The sequence below is a fragment of the Staurois parvus genome, unplaced genomic scaffold (genome assembly GCF_062004578.1).
Source record: "Staurois parvus isolate SC_StPar_1 unplaced genomic scaffold, SC_StPar_1.0 ptg000094l, whole genome shotgun sequence".
In the NCBI taxonomy this organism is placed as follows: domain Eukaryota; kingdom Metazoa; phylum Chordata; class Amphibia; order Anura; family Ranidae; genus Staurois; species Staurois parvus.
Window position 1 is genome coordinate 2206514 of NW_028317890.1, and position 19599 is coordinate 2226112.

Sequence of the window (19599 nt, forward strand, 5' to 3'; positions counted from 1 at the left end):
CACGGGGCTACTGGAATTGTTGAGGACAACTGACCTAGGTACTGCATACATTCCTTTGCTGATAAGATTTTCTGCCTCATTACAGCTCTCGTCAAACTCTGGATCTCTGAATTCTTCCTCAGAGGAAGAAATACCCGACCCAGGTCGCTCTTGAAGAGGACACCCAGATATTCCAGGTTCTGAAAAGGTTCAAGATGGCTTTTACGAATGTTGACTATTCAGCCAAACTGCTTGAGGGTTTTGCAAGTTAGGGAAACGTGCTTCTCCACTTCCCATTTTGTGCCTCCTAAAATGAGACTATCGTTCAAATAATGGAAGATCTTAACACCCTTGTTCCTAAACAGTGCGATAACTACTGACAATCTTTGGACTGTGTACAGCTCCAAGAACATTTTCAAAGGCAGGCACCGAACTGAAAATGAGCGCCCCTGACGGCAAATCTTAAAAAGCGATGGTGACTTGGGTCCACGGGTACATGAAGATACGCATCTGCCAAGTCTACAGATGCCATCCAATCATTGTTTCTTACTATTGTGATAATCTTGTCCACTGATTCCATCCTGAAAGCTGGAGGTTTTAGGAAGGAATTCAGGAATTTGAGATCTAATACTGGTCTGAACTCGCCTGATGCCTTTGGTCTAAGAAATAAGGGGGCGTATACCCCCATACTTCTCTCCCAAGCCGGTACTGGAACAATAGCTTTGGCAGCCAACAATTCTTTTACGTAATTGTACAGATAAGCAGCCTTTTCCTGGGAAGAGATGATTCTGGTTTCCACAAAATGAACCTGCGGAGGTTTGCTGGAAAATTCAATCTGATACCCTCTTTGAATAACACCCGAAACCCATTCGTCCGTCACCGATTAGGTCCAAACATGTCTGAAATGGGCCAATCTTCCCCCTACCTGAGATGTTTGATGTGGCGAACCTTCAGAAGCTCTTCTCTGTGGGCTTGGCATTCTGCCCTGCGTCTGACTTGGGTCCCTTAGTGAAGGACTGACCGGACCTCCAGGAGAGTCTGAAATACTCCTATCCAGGTCTGTCTCTTCAACAAGTGTCTGGAGCGAGGACGAAAAACGAACACCTGAGTGGGGGATTCGCTCTGATTTATGGGATAGTTATGGGTTGTCCTGGAGGGTCGGGAGGGCGGAGCTGACCCGTAGTAGGCGGACGTGAGGAGGCCCAGGAAATATATATATAAACAAACTTCAAGAGTAGCACATTTCTTGTTTGTATCAAGCATATGGTACCTTTTTTATGCTTTTTTGACACTGCCCTATTGACACAACCTGAAACCTTAAGAAAAAGCTGACAAAGCCTCTTTATTAATACCTTTTAGAATTCAAAAAGTAACTAAATTCTGTCTTTTTATCCTGCTGCTATTCACGAATTTCACTATTACAGTACATGTATCCTGTGCTACTTGCACTGCAATAGTCACTCATGCAAAATAATTCAGTTCAGTACTGTAATATGATTAACATAATGGAGAAGTACAGGCTAATTCCAACATAATCATATTTCTGACAAAAGAAGTTATTACTATATTGGATTGTTGTATAACAGAACGGTCACGCAAAATGGATAGAAATGGCACAGCAATTAACAACAGCTTTAGATCACAACATAATAACCTCTAATGGGAGAATAGTTAAATCTTCAGAATATGAAAAAAAATAAATAAATAATATCACACACGAGTTTGGATAATTACAGCCTAAACTCCATGTTTACTTTCACTTTAAAATAGTTTGTTTGGGTCCAAATATTTCCTTTACCAACAGATGCACCAGCTGTTAGCACTGTTTGTTCCCTGTACTGCTATCAGAACACAGCTGATGTTGCATACAGTTTAATCTGCTTCTGAAAAAAAGAAAGAAAGTAGAAGAAGAGAAAGAAGAAGAAGAAGGTCGAACTGAGGGCTGCTCAGCCATTGAAAGGAAGCCTAGTATTTTTTTTTTCTTTCAGTGAATACAAGGCTTCCTCTGGTTGGCTGGGTTGGAGTTCATGACACCATCTGCCCACCTCTCCACATTAGCCAAATCAGAGGAAGATCTGTATTCATTGATAAAGTACAAGGCTTCCTGTGAATGGATGAACAGTGCTCAGCCTGACTCAATTTTGTTCTGGCAGCAGATGTGAAAAAGTCCCTGTACAGCTACTGAACACAGCACACTATACTGTATGTAGCTAATGCTACATATTGTTTATACCGCCCTGACAGCAAGCACATTACTTAGCAAAGGAAATAGTTTGGGCCAATGAAAGTAAAATATAGTTCAGCTTCAAAGTGTATATCCAACCTCAAACTTTCTAGTTTTAAATAGGGTGGTAAATGATTGGAACTCTTTTGGGGTTTTACTGCTATCCAGGACTTCTTTATAGCGATGTACTCCAACTTCCGGTCCTGCTGACAACAGTCTACCTGCTGTCACCAGACAGGAAGTAACACAACATCTGTACCAGAGGCATAGATGGAAATACAAATCTGACAGGGGTTCTAACTCATCTCTACGGTACTAAAAGAAAAACCATTTATTTCTGCCTGTGTTGCTGTAGAGTTACACATTTGGTAGACAATGGTCAGCAGGCCCTGAAGGATGGAAAAACTTGTCAACAGAAACCAAGACAGCATTAAAAAGATGAAAACAAAACAAAACAAAAAAAAACAAAAACACCACAGTGGTACACACAAGAAGCACCAGACTAGCTTGACGGTTTGTTAAATATATATCCTAAAGTTGTAAATGGTTAAATATATATAAAATGTAAAACATGCATCAGCCATAGCATTAGTCAGTCCAGAATGTTTAGCTATAGCCACTCACAAACACCGAGTTTGTAGCCTCCAAGCTGTCCAACCAATTTATGTGCCGGATTTTTTTTTTGCAGTTGTTGTAAACTCTACAACAGTGTTCTAAAATGTAACATATAAAAAATAATCTTTGTATAGAATTTCTGATGGATAGCAAAATAAAGATTATCCAGTATAGCAGCTAGAAATGTAATACTCTGTTAACAAGAAGTGACCTTATGTTGCGGGTCTTCCCAAGAGTCAGTGTACACAGGTCATTTCTGTGTGTGTTGTACAGTGAGCAGTTCTCTGGAGATTTGCTGTGTTCCATTATCTCTGTGATGCTCGGAGAACCGTGCTAGTGGAACACAGATGTTCAGAAAGCTCACATGTACACTAGCCCTTATGGGGTCAGATCTACAAGTCCATGGTACATTCCCTTACCTCTTAGAGACTCTGTATTGTGCTGTGACCAGTTCTCCTGTCAGAGGGTCATGCACTGTAGCCCGTCTCAGCTACAAAAAGAGAAAGGACTGGGGTTTAATTTGGGAGCAGGCAATCTGAATGCCATGCCAGTGGTTCTGATTGGTTGGATAAATTTAATCTTATGTAAGGAACCATGTCTTGATGAATGCAGAGAATAGAAAAAAAAAAGAAAAAGAAAAAGAAAAAAAAAATTTGATGAGGACCATAGAACATTATCCTTTCACTTTTTATTGGAGACACAAGCAGAGTGATCGCTTCATGGTGCAGAGTTTTTACAAATCCATTAAGGTTCTGACATGCCTTTTTCATTTCAGAGGTTCAAAATGACATCATTTCAGTTATGTAAAAGGTAATAAAACAGCTGATAATTAAATGGTTAAAACTTCACTTCGCAGATAAATGTAATTACAAGTTAACAAAGATAAAACTAAAAAAAAGGGATGGGATACATTTAGCATTGAATAGATAAATGCGTAAAAAAAAAGAAGAAATATCAACAACAACACACACACTAGGCATTCTGGAGAGCACTTACTGAAATACCCAAATTTTCTCTTAAATCAAATCTTTTATGATACAATGTGGCCTACTGATAATGTCCTCTTTATTGGTACATACCGTTGATTCTCATTATAAATCAGACTGTTAAGTGACCAGCAGTCCCATTCATAACACTACTGAGAGGTCAGCAGGTTTACAGGTATCCAATTTATGGGTGTTTAAAAAGAAGAGTTGCACTACACTTGTGAGAAATTTGTTTATTTATTCTGTTGAATTTATTATTTTTCATTTCACATTAGAGGAATTATTTGGTTGAACTTATAATTATTTTAAATTTTTGTGTATACTTAGAATTTGAAAATAGATTTTCTGAGATTAGTGCTGCGAATTTTATATTTATGTTCATTTTTTATCACAAATTTGTATCAGCTACTTATAAATTTTTAACCCGAGTGTGGTAGCCGACTTGTCTTTTTTGTTCCAGCAATATATGGGGGAGTTTACTAAACAGGAGCATACAAATTAGTTAAAGACAGCTCACTTGACCAGTCCTTTACAAGTGTTGCACCTACAACAACCAACCAGAATGTGTTGTAGTTTTATTTTAACAAAGGGAATTATAGATATGCACTTAAGAATTAGCACTTTACTGAATATAAGTTCTATGTCTAGTAACTTTGAATAAAATAAGTCCATACGCATTGCAAACAAGTCATTTTATCAATAGCACTTGCTTAAATGCAGAAAAAAAAAAATATAATAATAATAATAATAATAATAATGCATAGCATGTCTAGGAAAACCAGCAAGCATTTGAAAAACATCTGCACAACAAAAAGGAAAGGATCGCTCTGCACCAAACGCAACATTCAGTTATAAACAGAGGTGTCAGGAAAGCCATCCTGTTACCTCAGTTTCCAGATAGTTACCCTTTGCCCCTTTGCAATGCATTACAGAAAAGATTAGGAATATTTTAGTCTTACCTTTTACTAATTCTGTAGTGTGCGGTCTCCAGCACTCCTGTGATAGGGTTTGAAATGGTGGCTCGCCTCAGCTGTGAAGCCAACCAATCACAAGAGTTGTAACAAACATAAGCTAGCATTCACCCAACCAATCAGATGTCCACTGTACACAGTATACATACAGTAATGTGAACATTGAGAAAAAGGTTATGCAAATATGGCTGTTGGCTAGTCAGTCTCAGACACGTCAAATAAAAACCTATTCCATAAAACTGGTTCACACTGCCAGCTAGCCCGTATGCGGTATGATTTATCTGCCAATGTGCAACAACTATAAATAATAGTCATTTTTGAAGGTCTCATACTAAAAGAATATACAATACATTCTACTTTCTCCCTTTTATATAGTCAAAACCACAAATCTATACACATTAAAAAGGCAAAAAAAAAATCTGGTCCTTTTTTATTATTTTAGAATACTTGCTTGTACATTTAGAATGTTTAGTGCACGGTTTGTTGTACAGTATATATTTCTAAATGTCTGACTAAAATAAATTTTGTACTTACTGTAAACCCTTTTCTTACATTCCACTGAGGGACAAGTAGTTCAAACAGAGTCAGGTTATACTGCCACTTACAGGAGGAATGAACACAGGCAAACAGAAAGATTGTATGTCAGCCTCCTTATAACTTGCTCTCTACAAAGTGTGCCTTGGTTTTGTGGTAAAGTAGTACCAAGAACATGAACAGAAACAGGAGTGAGACCCATGTACGCCAATTTAGATAAAAGTTGGGACATCCAAAAGCAGTTCAATCGAGGGGTGAACAAAAGAGCAACTACTTACAGGACCCACAAGGAGGGTTGCGGACTGTCTACAGCCCAGAAGCTGCCTGCTGGCCTAACACCTGAATCAGATGAGGTGGGCCCCTTACTAGATAGGGGAAACTGCCAAACACAACCAAAGGGAGGGTGCGTAGAATCACTTTAATGTTGAAAACCAGAACAGAAAAAAGGTCACAACCAGAAGAGGATGGCTCCAAATGAAAGGAACACTGAACCAAGAAACTGAAGAAAGCGGATAAATCAGGACCCACCAAAACAGGAGGAACAATAAACTCCAAGGGCTCGTTTACACTAGCTTCAAAAACATGGCCTTGGACATGCTTTTTTTAAAAGCACTCTGAATGCCAGTCAAAGCACCTGTCACTAAATGAAATGGTTAGCTTACAGTCCTGTTTACACATTGCATTTGCTTCAAATATTATACCCCATGCCGCTTTAGTGGTGCTTCAAAGCATCTTCAAAGCCTCCATAGAAAAAAAGTCTATGATAAAGCTCACTTACAGCACCTGCAGCTTTTGAGAGGCTTTTATTCAGCTTTAGCTTCGCTTTATTTGGAAGCATTGTAGGTATGAGATAAATACTTACAGGGCATCTGCCAAGCTTCATTAAAGCTCCAAAAAAGCATCACTGAAGCACCATTCAAGAATCATTAAAGCATCATAGAATCATCGTAGAAGCATGTAAGACATCAAAAAAGCATGCTAAAGCATAGACGCTTTAATGTGTGTTGAAGTCGAAGCAAGTGTAAAAGAACAAAAAACACACACACACACACACACGATAATCAAGTGATACCAGAAGGTTTTACAGTATCAGCACAAAATAGCACACAGGCGACTGGTGAGGCAGGTAGAAAAGTTAAGGGTTCAATCCCACCAAGTGAACATGACTTAAGGGGAAAGGTGCATGGGAGGCCCCCACAAGGGTAGGAAGGAATGAGGAAATAGACCACACTCTCAGACTGGTGAGATAGGAATCAAAGGAGACTGAGGGAGAAACTGAAAACAGCGCCACTAACAACCAAAGGCATCCCTGGGGCCTAGCAGATCAAGTCTGTGGAGCCTGCCTAACCTTCACCACAATTCGTAGATCTAAAAAGCTTCTGTCTTCAAAAGTGGCAACAGTCATGAAGAGGGGGGACAGAAATCTTAGCAGACTCACCATAAGCATTTACCTAATATAGAAATAGAACAAGGAAAGGTATCCACCAGAACATGCTTAAGGGACTGCAGCTTAGCCACAGAACAAGGACCCATTTTCAAGTGAACCAGGCTTATGAAGTTTCCTGGATGTGAAATACCCCCATAGGGGATACATTCAACACAAAGCTAGTGTACACCACCTGCTGACAGGTGCACTTTCAGTCTGAGGACAAGGGACCTAGTGATACAGAGGATGCAGCCAATACTGGACCTTGGCAAAACCTTATCTGGCCAGATCTTGCAGGTGTTAAGCATCCCACAATGTCCAAAGTAGAAGGTGTGTCCAAGTAACCCCAAAGAATCCAGGTCCTTCTCAAACAAGGGAAAAGTCTGATGTAAGGGTTCAGGACGGTCAGAAGGTCTCTGTAGCAGATGATGCTGGAGCAGGATTAGAGCCTCTGCAGCCAATGTCCTAACCAGTTGAGCCCAGGTGTCCAAAAAAACCCGGAGCGGACACTGAAGTCCCTAAGGAATGCCTCTGCCTCACATAGAGCTGCAGAAGACCGATAATGCAGGCGCTAATACTACAAGGCCAGTTGGTTCTATTGCAGGAGCCAGTTCCCTGTTCAGCCATAAAACACGCATTAAAACGCTTGTAAAAACACTCATATCATGTGTTTTAAAGCTTTTCAATTGAAGTCTATGGGGGCAAAAACACTATATGCCTGAAAAGAACTCCATGTAGTTTACGAGCTACATAAAATGATCAGGTGTGAATGGGTCCTAAAGGAAGGGTTAATTGGCTCCCAATTTTCCTGTTTGCCAGTGTCCAATTCTCCTGTAGGTGCAAGTACATGGCAACTATATGACTTCCTGTGACCCTCAGTAGACAAGAAAAAAAAAAATAGACAAAGAAGCCTTTTGTTTGTGGAGTTCTACAGCTATAATCTAAGTAATTGAAGTTCCATATTTTTAAGTGCATGAACAGTATATGTATGTATGGTTCTACTGGAGACATTTCCTGCCCTACAGACATAACAGACGTAAGAGGAAAACCCTTCTTAAAACAGGTGTCACCCGAATAAGTGTTCATATTGTATGCTCTGAGATAAATGGAGATTGTAAACCTACCCATCGGGGACAGAGCCAGCTATAATTACTGTATATGTATGGTGGTTAAGAAATGCTTACCGACTCCACATCAACACTAGAAAAGTTTTGGCTTTACATACGTAATTAAATGCCTGCCTGTGAAATACAGTACACTGTAGACATCTTCCAAAATATGCAGTAAGCCACAATAAATAGTGTTGAGTAAAGTGAAATCTGCTCATTGTATGGTTTACTGGATAAGCCTGTTGGCGGCCCACCATAGAAAAAAAGAATAGGGAAAAAAAAAAAAAAGAAGGTGTATGTCCCAAACTACAGCATCCTATCCTTAACTCAATGGTTTATGATTGGTTGTTCTGAGTTTTTACAATATTAACCTTTAAAAGAAATGCATGAAAACCGTTACTGACCCTAGGTTTTGCAATCTCTTTGACTTTTGCAATCTCCTCATCAGAAATGATATCATGGTAGCGCACAATGCGAGGTCTATCCCATTCATCTTCCTGCTTTGCAGGAGACAAAATGAAATTAGGACTCCTGTTTCCATCATAATAGCGGCAGAAAAGTTTCTTTTGTCTGCGAGGAGTCTGTGGAAGAAAAAAAAAAAAAAAAAAAAAAGTAAAAATAAAAAATGTAGGAATGCCAGTGTACTTTTAGAATTAAAAAGACCCTACTAAACAGGACATTTTTAGTTACTACAGACATCAGGCACAATGAGAGATAACATCAAGAGAAACAAAATGCCATCCAAATTGTATTTGCTGCGGTCTCCTTCCTGAATGTCTTAGTGGTCAATTTATTCTCCTGTATTGATATCAAAAGGCCAAGAAATGAGATTACTTTACTATCTACTGTATAGGTTAATTTTATATTCCTATCATTATGGTTCACATTCACAAGAAAACTCTCCAATTGCCCCATGTCACCATCCCAAATAACCAGGACGTCATCAATGTATCTCAGCCGTTTCACCACGTGTTGGTTAAAGGGAATGGATGTGTACACCAAATCTTCCTCCCACAGGCCCAAATGAAGACAGGCATAGGCTGGAGCCCACGGTGCTCCCATCGATGTACCGCAGATTTGTTGGTAAAAGGCTCCTAGAAACTGAAATCTAGTGTGCCTTTTCCATTTATTTGAGATAACCTCCTCACTGGTCTCCTCTGTAATGATTCCTTCATCCAGAAGACTATCTCAAATAAATGGAAAAGGCGCACTAGATTGAAGACTCCCTCTAAAAGGATGCCTAATATCCGTGAAAATTACGCGTCAACGTAATGACATCACGCTCGGCGTCTTCATAGGGTGCGGTGTCCACAAGGGGAGAAGCAGCAAAAAAATGCAGCTCCATCTTGGATAAGCATGAGGCAATACAGAATATGACGAGGCAACCGTTCTAAGGAGTCTTTTTGGCGATTTAAGAGACACAGCTCACTTCCACCGGTGGCAAGTAATAGTCTGTTTTGGCTGAGTCACTTTAGACCACAATTTTTTTATGGGAATTATATCCCGAACGCTGGTTGTTTTGCCTAAAGCCCTAGTCTGAGGGACATTTTTGGACTCTAGCTGGCATATAATATATACTATGTTTTAAACGGTTAGTGAAACGGGACGTATGTCTCCTATACACCTATAGGAACCGCACTAATTCTCTAATAAGAGCAATTTTTGGAAACCCTAATAGGGTATTTATATTATGGTATATTGATGCCTGCATGATTTTTTGGACTACCCAAATATACTATCCTGGATTTTCACAATATAGGGTATTTTTTCACATTTTCAGTGAGAAGGAATTTTTTCTGACCTCTTCTATGGTAATTCACATTACTTTATTTCATTACATATATTCCAGTATCTCTGATATCCTATTCACCATTCACTTTTAGAATCCTTTATTACTGTGGATTCATTTCCAACTGGGGTGCTTATCCAGGAAGGTTTCACATCTATTACATATTCATGATGGCACAGCCAATAAGAAGGTAAAGGAGAGCTATACATGGCTATTTGAGTATGTGCATCCTTTTAGGTGAATGGAAAATGACTATCCCTTGTTTCCTCTGCATTCATAATTTTTCCATGATTTATCCCTAGGAGTTCATCCAGTTTCATTGTGTGTTTCATGAAGGAACATTCCAAGAAGAATTTTTCTTCACTAGGATGTTATATATGGAACTCTATTGCTGATGAATACAGAAAGGAAACTATTGTCTCATATGGACTAATTCTTGCCCATACAGCAGTTTTTGAAGACGCCGAATGGTTCTTTCATTTTAATTCTTTCATTTTACTATGATTGCAACATGTTCACCATGTTAATGTCAACCTTTCTATGATCCATGTGATCTAATAAATACAACATTGCATTAAATTTTTGTAGTTAATATTACTCCGCATGGAATTTAACCATTAGCCGCCTGGCCAATGGCCGTTTGGCGGCTTCAGATGTGCCTCTTCATTCCGGGTGCACGCCATTTGGCGTGCTCCCGCACATGCGCCGTTTGCGGTAATGCAGAGCGGCGCAGCAGCGGGATCTGTCACGGGCCGTGCACCTCGGACACGGCCGATGACAGATCCGAGTACCAGCTCCCGTTGCTGGTACCATGTGACCTGCTGTGACCAATCACAGCAGGTCACATGACAGTTGTATACAATGGATGGCTTCATTCATGATGCCATCCATTGTATACTAGTGCCTAGCTGTGAATGGTCACAGCTAATCACATGCACATGTCATGTGATTAGCTGTGACCAAATCACAGCTAAGCACAAAAAAAAAAAAAAAAAAAAAAAAAAAAAGCTGAATGAATCGATTTCATTCAGGTAAATGCTTGCTTATAGCAAAGTAATTCTTTGCTATAAGCAAATTGTGTAAAAAAAAAAAAATACTGATCACTTCCCCAAAGTAGTACAGTGTTACTATGGTAACATTGTACTACTTTGGTCATAGTAAAATATGAAAAAAAAACTTAAAAAAAAATGTAATAAAAAATTAAATATAATAAAAAAAAAAAAAAATATATATATATATATATATATTTCTTTTTCATATTGTCACCAGTCAGTGTCCCTGTTAACCGCCATGCCAGTTATATGATGACGCTGTACTGCACTGGTGACAGTATGTAAAAAAAAAAAGTGAAAATAATTTTTTTCATTTTTTCATTTTCCGAAAAATTATGACATAAAAATACAACTTCAAAAAACTCGCCATGCCTCTTATGAAGTACGTCGGACTGTCTACTCTGCAAAAAGGGGTCATTTGTGGGATATCTGTACTGTTCTGACATTCTTGGACCTCAAGAAATTAGATTGGCTGTCAGTACTTCAGGATTGATCAATATTCAGATCTATACCATAGTTTGTGAACTCTATAACTTTCCTACAAACTAAAAAATACATCCTAATTTGGGTTATTTTCACCAAAGACATGTAGCAGAATACATCTCGGCCTAAATTTATGAAGAACAATTATTTATTTGTAAACTTTTATAACAGAAACAAAGAAAAATGTGGTTTTTTTTCAAAATTTTTGGTCTTTTTTTGTTAATTTAGCAAAAAATAAAAACCCCAGCGGTGATTAAATACCACCAAAAGAAAGCTCTAGTTGTGTAAAGAAAATGATAAAATTTTAGTTTGGGTACAGTGTTGTATGACCGCGCAATTGTCATTCAAAGTGTGAGAGCGCTGAAACCTGAAACATGGCCTGGGCAGGAAGGTGTAAAATTGCACGGTATTGAAATGGTTAATTAACCACTTTTCAGGCGGTCATGCACTAGTCAACTGCCACTTTTTCTGTGTTACAATGAGAGATAAGCCTGTATACAATTCTACAAAAGTTGGAATGCTGTGTAAAATGTACATAAAAAGAGAATGCAATGATTGGCATATTTTGTTCACATTAGAAAACATATCAAATGTTATAACCACTTGTCGCCCGCCCACAGTACATTTACTGCGAGCAGGCAGCACATCCAGGCACCAGGACGTACCCATGCATTGTGGTGAACTACTTCGATTTCGAGTGCCAATGTGCACCTCCTACTGACCTGTGCTGTGATTGGACACAGCATGAATTTGTCAGCAGGTTTCAGCCAATGATTTTGGCTGAAGCCTGCTGATCGGTTGTGGCCAATCACAGCACACAGTTCTGCATTTACAAACACAAAAACTCTGTACACAGACAGCGATCTGGCTGTTTCTTCTCCCTAAAATCAAATCTGATTTAACGGTGAAAAAGCAGCCAGATCTGTGAGTAAAAGCAGCACACACTACGTGTGTTAGACATGCAGTTAACACCTTCCCAGCCAGTGTCATTAGTACAGTATTATCACTGTATTAGCATCACTAGCAAGGTCAGTTAGTGTCCCATCCAGCCAGTGTGTTAGCGCCATATTGACTGCCACACTATTTGTCACAAGATAAGCCACGAATTACTGCCATTAGAAGTACAGTGTCTATAGCTGAGTAAATTCCAGTAAATATACCATAGTTTGTAGACGCTAATTTTGAAATTGATGGAATTGGGGTTGTACTTAGTTTTCCTTTACATATCTGTTCATTAGGTTTATTAGTAGTCTAGTTCAGTATTTCTGAACTTTTATAAAGGATGCAGCTCTTTACGTAGCATTAAAGTGTATGTACAGTGAATTGTTTTATTTATCACAGTAGAGTGTTGAAAGGTTAAAATTCTTATAATATTTTTGCGGTCTGTCTAAAGTTGGGGAGTTTTTCCTTTATTTCCTGTCCCATAGATGCAGCAGCAAATGAGAGGAAATCTTTGTAAAATGCCAGCAATCCCTCAGATAGTTTTCATGAGAACAGATGTCACCAACAAAGATTTTCTCACCTCATGCTTTGGTGACAACTGTAAAATTTAGGATTTGCCATTATTCTGTGATGGAGATCATTGTCATCAATATATATATATATATATATATATATATATATATATATATACATACACACACCTCACCACTTGCCCCCTTGACCCTGTCCCCACACAACTCCTCCAGTCATCCTCCTCCTCCATCCTACGTTCCCTCACCCCCATCAATCTCTCCCTCTCCACTGGAGCATTCCCCTCCCCCCTAAAGCACGCGCACATCACCCCCATACTCAAAAAACCCTCCCTGGACCCCACCGACCTGAACAACTTTAGACCCATCTCCCTGCTGCCATTTACTTCCAAGCTCCTGGAGCGCTTAGTCTACAATCGCCTAAGCGCCCACCTCACTGACAACAACCTCCTCAATCCACTACAGTCTGGCTTCCATCCCCTACACTCCACCAAAACCGCCCTACTCAAAATCACTAATGACCTGCTAACCGCCAAAGCTTATGGCCACTACTCAGTCCTCCTACTCCTCGACCTCTCCGCGGCCTTCGACACTGTCGACCACCCCCTCCTCAATAAACTACACTCCCTTGGCATCAGACACTCTGCTCTCTCCTGGCTTTCCTCCTATCTATCCCAACGCTCCTTCAGCGTTACCTATAACGCTACCACCTCCCCCTCTCTGTTGGGGTCCCCCAAGGCTCTGTCCTCGGGCCCCTTCTCTTCTCCATCTACACCTCCTCCCTCGGCAAACTGATACACTCCCACGGCTTCAACTACCACCTCTATGCCGATGACATGCAAATTTATCTCTCCACCCCTTCAGTCTCCGCCCGTATCACCCACCTACTGAACGACATATCAGACTGGATGTCGCTCCATTTCCTCAAATTGAACCTTTCCAAAACCGAGCTCCTGATTTTCCCCCCAGCCCATGCCCCCCCCCCTCTCCATCACGACCAACAACGCCACCATCAGTCCCACCCCGCAAGCCAAAGTCCTAGGTGTCACTCTAGACTCAAACCTGTCCTTCCAACCCCATGTCCAATCGTTGGCAAACTCATGCAGGCTCCACCTCTGCAACATCTCCAAAATACGCTCGTTCCTAACCCCAAACCTACTAAACTACTCGTTCACTCCCTTATTATCTCACGTCTGGACTACTGCAACTCCCTTCTCACCGGCCTACCTCATCTTCAGTCTATGCTAAATTCAGCGGCCAGACTCATCCACCTTACCAACCGTTCCGCTTCTGCCACCCCCCTCTGTCATTCCCTCCACTGGCTCCCGATTGCCCAACGCATTAAGTTCAAACTACTAACATTGACGTACAAAGCCATTCATAATGCTGCCCCAAAACTACCTCACTGACCTGATACCCAAATACCACCCAACCCGTAATCTTCGCTCCTCACAAGACCTCCTACTTTCTAGCTCCCTGGTCTCCACCTCCCACGGCCGACAGCAGGACTTCTCCAGGGCTCCCCCCATCCTCTGGAACTCACTACCCCAATCCATCAGACTGTCACCTACCCTCCTCACCTTTAGGCGCACCCTAAAAACCCATCTCTTCAGGGAAGCCTACCCCGCCCTCACGTAACAGCCGATCTCCTCTACTCCTCTCACCACTCCATCCACCACAGCCACTTCCTCCTGTACCACTATCCCCTCCCTCCTAGATTGTAATCTCGAAAGAGCAGGGCCCTTGAATCCCTCGTTTTCTGTTTTGTTACTGTATTGTCTCATGTACTGTCCCCCACTATAATGTACAGCGCTGAGCAAACCTTTTAGCGCTATATAAATACTGTAGAATAATAAATAATAATTTATTTTTTTTTTCCAACCCCTTGTGGCTTAAAGCACAACAGATTTACCAAAACTTGTGTAATGCACTTCTTGTTGCTTAGGGTAAAGCAATGGGTTCACTTTACTCCTCCTAGTCCCCAGCACATACTTGCCTGCCCTTCCCTGTCTGACTGCTCTATTCAGTACCTGGAATGAAGAAAGGTCATCTTTAAACTGCATATTACTCTTGTAGGAGCTTTCACAAGGCTGAATACACTTTCCCCATGCCCCTATTTGACAGTGCTGCCCAAGCGCCAGCACAAAGAGTAAAAGGAGCAAGTCATTTGGTTCCCCCTTGGGAACCACGAGTATTTTTCTTGCTCTTGTCTGCTAAATGGGAAAGATGAGGAGCATGCCCTGCTGGGGAGAGATTACTGTACAAATACAAAAATGTACACCTTGAACTAAAAGCAGACTCTGGATTACAGAGTCGCTCTAGTAGAAAAACTACCATCAAAACCACCTTCATTGGCAAAAGGATTAATCATAAGCTTCTCACTCGGTGCAGGCTTCTACTCCATCCACGCCTTTGAGGTGTAGCATTGTATATGTGTGTTGCTTTAAGTGGAAATTATATAAAATGCCTGAGCAGAAGTAATCTGGAAGTGTAGTGTTCTTGCAAAGTCTGGGACACTGCCAACAAAGCATAGACTGGGCATTTCTGTGGATTTTCCATCATACTGAGCATTAGTGCTACACTATAATCTTCTCACTCCTATTTCAGGTATAGGATGCCACAACTATAGCACTAGACATTGCTTTATATATATATAAAGCAAGCAATGCAAAGTCAATATATTTTACTAATACAGATATCACAAATAGTTACCAATTTAATACCCTCTCCGCGACACAGCCTCTCATACTTCTGCCTCTCTGGCAGATGATCTTTTGGACGGCCTTTCCTTGTCGTCACTTGTGCTTCATCTGAATCTGAAGAACTGGTTTTATTTGCTTCTTTTGCCATGATATACTCAAAGTATTTCAGATTTCCATTGCCTCTTTGATGTTCAGGATCTGAAGTTTAAAAAGCCGCAAATTATGTTTTTTGTGAAGTCACTGCACAGATCAATCACTAGCACTATATCTAAAATTGAGTAGAGATTAATTTAGGGAAGGTTTACAATGGTGAAATTAAGGAGGACTTGGGGAATGTGCTCAAAAAACACACACACAACAAAAACCAACAAACACAACACAAACACCACACACCAGCCCCGATCCTTGTCTTTTCTGGTCCCTCGCCAGGACTCCTGGTCCCTCCACCAGCCAAGTGCTACCAGAGTAAGTCAAATGACTGAATGTTCTAAAATGTTCTGGGGGCTCTCATGCGTGCTTACTCCCAAGCCAGCCCTGTAAGTCCATAAGCCACAAAAGGAGAGAAATGTCACCGGCACACCAAGGATCTCCAATATGGGTCCAAAAAGGCTTTAATGAAGGTTTACATAGTTACAGCAGGCAACATTTCAGTCTCGCAGAACCCCTTCATCAGGCATGTGATGACCGCACGGCAATGTTTTGGAGTTTCTCAGGACCCCTAAATCAGGCATGTAACGACAAAATTATGTCGTCACATGCCTGAAGAAGAGGTCCTGCAAGACTCCAAAACATTGTCCTGCTGTAAATCTTCATTAAAGCCTTTTTGAACCCATATTGGAGAGCCTTGGTGTGCCGGTGACATTTCTCTCCTTTTGTGGCTTATGGACTTACAGTTGACTCGGTTTCACCAGACAGTCGCTGCAGCGCCCACCCATGCAGACAGACATAGTCAGCAGGAACGTGTGCGTTGGCATTGTGCATCTTCATAAGCCACAAAGCACGTCTCAGCCTGCCCCCTCCTCACTGGCTGTGATTGACAGCAGTGGGAGCCAATGAGGAGGCAGAGACCCGAGAGCCAATGCTCTTGTGCACATAACTGGATCAGGATCGGGCTCGGGTAATGGGGGAGCTGCACATTGAAGGTTTACCTTCATGCATAGTAAAAACCCATCAGCCTTTAGAACCACTTTAACATTGTTAAATTTAGGTTTCCTTAACATCTAAACAGTTTTCAATGGCACAATGTGGTCAGAACACATTTAAACTGCAGAAACCTTTGAATTTTAAACAAGACATCCAAGTCCGTTCATATATTTTCTTCATTTTACTGCATTCATGGGCAGAAATTAGGGCCTGTCTTTTAAAGCAACGGTTGCCAACCGATGGTCCGTGGACCACTGGTGGTCCACAGAAAAATCTGTACATTTGCATTTTTTTTTTTTATGTTTTATTAATAAAAACAAAAATATTCTAATAAATCCAATTTAATTAAGACAATTTTCGTCTTTATATTGCACCACGTTCACGAACTGTACTAGAGAGGGGGAAACAAGAGGCGCAGCGTGACGTCAGGGTAGTCTTAAGTTGTATGAGGCAACTGTTGACGAGCCGTACGCTTTAGTATTGTCGGTACCGGTCTCGACTTGAGACAAAAACAGATCTCTGTCTTGCAGTAATGTCATTGGAGCCAAAAATCCATAAACTTATTTCAAACAAGCAGGAACAAATATCACACTAAAATGTGTAATACTTAAATAAGCTTCATTTATTTTCTAATAATTTAACTTTAATAATTTTGTTACAATTAAACAACCTTTAAAGATTTTGTTATGATTAAATAAGCATTTACGATGTTGTTATAATTAAATAAGCATTTAGAATTTAGTTATATTGAATAGGTGCATTTCATATTAATAAAATGGAAGTCCTCTGATCATTATTTTACAAATGTATTTATCTTTTTAAAAAATTCATATTAGCGGTCCACGGGAATTAAAATTATGAATGTTGTGGTCCGTGAGGTTCGCAAAAAGGTTGACGACCGCGGTTTTAAAGCAATGAAAAGAAAAAAATAAATAAAATATGGGCCTCTGCAGGTTTAGGTCATAATGTACTAGTATGCACCTCCTGCGCAGTGCTGTTACCTGCTGCCCTGTGCAGTCATCTTCACCCAGTCTTTCGCCTGGGTTCATGGGCTCTGGCTGTATGAATGGCCGGGGTTATAATGACATCACTCCTGTGCACGGGAGTCCTCGGCTATGGCACGAAGCTCTGGCACGATATGCTGTCCCTTCAGAGCGCATGCGCCGGTGAAGTCACCAGCTGCAGGTTATGTGAATATCTCCTAAACAGTGCAAGTTTAGGAGATGTTCACTGTACCTACAGGTAAGCCTTATTATAGGCAAGTTCTAAAGTGGACTTTACTTCCACTATAATGTGCTATGCACAATGCTATATGGTATTACTAGGTTGTGCATCACAACCAAAACCCCTCGGAAGCTGAACTCCTGGCAAACAGCTAAATACACAGATTAAATACAAAGAAGCTAATTAACCTAGCAAAGGACCTACCTACCAACACAGCCTTAACTGGCAGCACAGTGCTTTCCTACAGTTAGGCAACACTTACAGGGCTTATACCTCCCTTTTCCTGTGATTGAACAGTTATAGTAAGAGAAAGCGCAAACTAAGGAGTTAATTTCCTATTCTATCAGCATGCTCCTTGTTAGCTGGGTCTCAGCTCAGCTGTGAAGAGAACTGCATTAAAATAAAATTTATATATATATATATATATATATATATATATATATTTATTTTTTAATTCCTGGAGCTGACCTTTAACACACACACACTTATTTGGGGGGGCGGGTGGGAGGGACACATACAGGATTCCGGTGAGCTTTTAAATCTTATGGATTACACAATTTGTGAAGGCAACCTATGAAATAAGACAACAGGAGGATCACATCCTTCACCCACAGAACAAAGAAACTGAACGTAGGTAGTATCCTGGTTGAGTGTCAAACCGATGACCCTAATGCTGCGAGGTAGTAGTCTATATTTCTACAGGGATCGTCAGTCAGTCAGTCTCCTAGGCTGGATTACAGATGGAAAGTTTTATAGTTAGGCCAGTGACTGGTGGTCATAGGGTTTTCTTTGGACTTCAGTAATTCAAGTGACAGAACATGAATAGAGAGGAACAGATCTATGCCATCACTGACAGTATATAAAATTTAATCCAGAATGCTAAACATACTTCAGGTTAAGCACTTCTTACAAACAAGCAATAACACAATCCATTCAATTGTAAAAAAAAAAAAAAAAACACCCCGCACACCACACTTACCGAGATCTAATAGCCTTTTGGTTAGCTTCAGGGCTTTTTTCAAATCGCCTTGCTGATACACTGCATAGCTAAGGTAGTCTAGTACCACAACCTTATCAATGGAGGAGGATAGCTCTCCAGCATCCAGCTGACGCAGGGCTTGCTCCATCCACAGCTCTGTATGGTAATAGTCAGCTTCTGTGTAAGCAACCTTTCCCAGTTCAAAGCAGTCTTCAACAATCAGCGTTGCTTTATGCTTTACACCTATGAAAAACCAGAGAATAAAAACATCTGTTAAGGTGTATGAATACAATTATTTTCTAAATCACACACACTCTATGACTATCATTTATTTTACAGTTGCCACTAGCATCATTACTAGTCAGTTATCTTTAATGGTGGTACAAATGCTACATACCAGGCACTATGAAAAGTGGAACTTTAAAGTGGTTGTAAACCTCAAACATAATATATATTAATACACACACACACACACACACACACACACACACTGTATGTACTGGGGAAAAAAAAAAACAGTTTTAAAGAAATGGAACCCGGGGGAAGGGGTGTGAGAGAAAACTGCAGGACCAAGGATTAAAAAAAACTGTAGAACCATGTATTAAACGGATGTTTTCAATACCCCCCCCCACCAAAAAAAAAAAAAACAAAACAAAAAAAAAAACAAAAACAAAAAACAAAAAAAAGACACACCCTAGAATATTCTTATGGAGGGGGGAATACAGGGTAAATATTTTATTATTTTAAACAACAATTAACAAACATTACAGTACCTGGCAAGTTTCCCTTGGAGAGTGTATCTGTGTCCAAGTTATACGTGTCCTGAAGACGAATCAATGCTTTCGCTGCGCCTGTCTGGTCCTCGTCACTGGGGAAATATTGGCGTTGGATGGTCAAGTTAGAGATAAAAC

At 40.4% G+C, this 19599-nt stretch overlaps 1 protein-coding gene across 5 annotated transcripts in view; it reads right to left on the minus strand.

Moving 5' to 3' along the window:
• P4HA1 (prolyl 4-hydroxylase subunit alpha 1) overlaps nt 1-19599 on the minus strand; it is an 86059-nt gene that overhangs the window by 38679 nt on the left and 27781 nt on the right. For 3 of the 5 annotated variants that reach the window (XM_089670734.1, XM_089670735.1, XM_089670739.1), the window contains exons 5-9: nt 19462-19599; nt 18689-18931; nt 15353-15540; nt 8249-8425; nt 4764-4834 (exon numbers count right to left, since the gene is read on the minus strand). In XM_089670734.1, the coding sequence (XP_089526860.1) occupies nt 4764-4834; nt 8249-8425; nt 15353-15540; nt 18689-18931; nt 19462-19599 (817 nt within the window). Of the gene's footprint in view, nt 1-3237; nt 3309-4763; nt 4835-8248; nt 8426-15352; nt 15541-18688; nt 18932-19461 lie in introns of all 5 variants that reach the window. The other 2 variants (XM_089670737.1, XM_089670738.1) reach the window with 1 other exon arrangement.